Source organism: Priapulus caudatus, unplaced genomic scaffold, assembly GCF_000485595.1.
Source record: "Priapulus caudatus unplaced genomic scaffold, Priapulus_caudatus-5.0.1 Scaffold2166, whole genome shotgun sequence".
Lineage (NCBI taxonomy): Eukaryota > Metazoa > Priapulida > Priapulimorpha > Priapulimorphida > Priapulidae > Priapulus > Priapulus caudatus.
In genome coordinates, this window is record NW_014579227.1 from 27,800 (window position 1) to 29,265 (window position 1,466).

At 47.9% G+C, this 1,466-nt stretch overlaps 1 protein-coding gene across 1 annotated transcript in view; it reads left to right on the top strand.

Annotated features, from left to right (window-relative positions):
• The window catches only part of LOC106818326 (coagulation factor IX-like), an 8,215-nt gene that overhangs the window by 370 nt on the left and 6,379 nt on the right, over positions 1–1,466 (top strand). Inside the window, exon 2 of the mRNA XM_014823042.1 lies at positions 688–731. Coding sequence (XP_014678528.1) covers positions 688–731 — 44 coding nt within the window. The remainder of the gene's footprint in view (positions 1–687; positions 732–1,466) is intronic.

Consider the following 1,466-nt stretch of genomic DNA (forward strand, 5'->3'; position numbering starts at 1 on the left):
TGTGTGTGTGTGTGTGTGTGTGTGTGTGTGTGTGTGTGTGTGTGTGGGTGTGTGTGTGTGTGTGTGCGCGCGTGTGCGTGTGTGCATGCGTTTGTGCGTGTGTGAGTATGGGTGTGTGCGTGCGCGCGCGTGTGTGTGTGTGTGTGTGCGCGCGTGTGCGTGTGTGCATGCGTTTGTGCGTGTGTGAGTATGGGTGTGTGCGTGCGCGCGCGTGTGTGTGTGTGTGTGTGCGCGCGTGTGCGTGTGTGCATGCGTTTGTGCGTGTGTGAGTATGGGTGTGTGCGTGCGCGCGCGTGTGTGTGTGTGTGTGTGCGCGCGTGTGCGTGTGTGCATGCGTTTGTGCGTGTGTGAGTATGGGTGTGTGCGTGCGCGCGCGTGTGTGTGTGTGTGTGTGTGTGTGTGTTAGTGCATGTGTGCGTGTGTGCAAGTGTATGTGTGTTGTTCGTACACGCGCACGTGTACGTATCTGCCCGTGTGATCTTTTCTTATGTCAGCAATAGTTAAAAGCTATTACTATTAAAAGCTAAGAGAGGTTTACAAAGCGAACAGAGCGACTGCACGGTAAATAAGTTTTAGTTACGTTTAGTTTAAGTATTAGGTGCGTGCATGCAACCACCAAAGATAAGTCGGAATTCGTATGATCTTTATATTTGCGTAGGACAGTCTAAATATATTTGTTACTTTCAGCCCAGAATTCGAACTTACAGCGATTCGTCCATTCGTAGTTAGGGGTAGGTAGTTAAACGATAATTACATATTAGCAGAAGTAGATAATAGGGAATTATCCTATTTCACTATTATCTACTTCTGATATAAGCCTCGTTCACACGAGACCTCGTATTTCTAAAATACCGGATTTGCGAAATACCGTATCTGAGACAAATACGCGGCCGAGCGTTCACACGCTGATTTGTGGCTCCAGAAATACGGTATTTGCGAAATACCGAATCTGAGACAAATACGCGGCCGAGCGTTCACACGCTGATTCGCGGCTCCAGAAATACGGTATTTGCGAGCTGCGAGCTGCTTAGTAACAATCAAGCAAACAATGCGAAATAAACAATGCAATGCGCACCAACTGCCGATAAAATACGTAGACTGGTCCGCGTTACACGGGAACTGTCGAGCGCGGACCAGTCTATAAAATACGCGGCTTCAGAAATCCGGTATTTAGCGTTCACACGAGGAAATGCGCGGTCCAAGAAATCCGGTATTTCTCAAGCACGGCAAATTCTTCGGGGTCTGGGAAGCCTCGTATTTACATGAAATACCGGATCTGTTTAGATACCGTATTTTTTGGGCTTCGTATTTTGCCTCGTGTGAACGCTAAATACCGGATTTCTTGGATGTGTAACGCGAGTGGAACTGTCGAGCGCGGACCAGTCTACGTATTTTATGGGCAGTTGGTTTGCATTGCATTGTTTATTTCGCATTGTTTGCTTGATTGTTTAAAGCAGCTCGCAGCT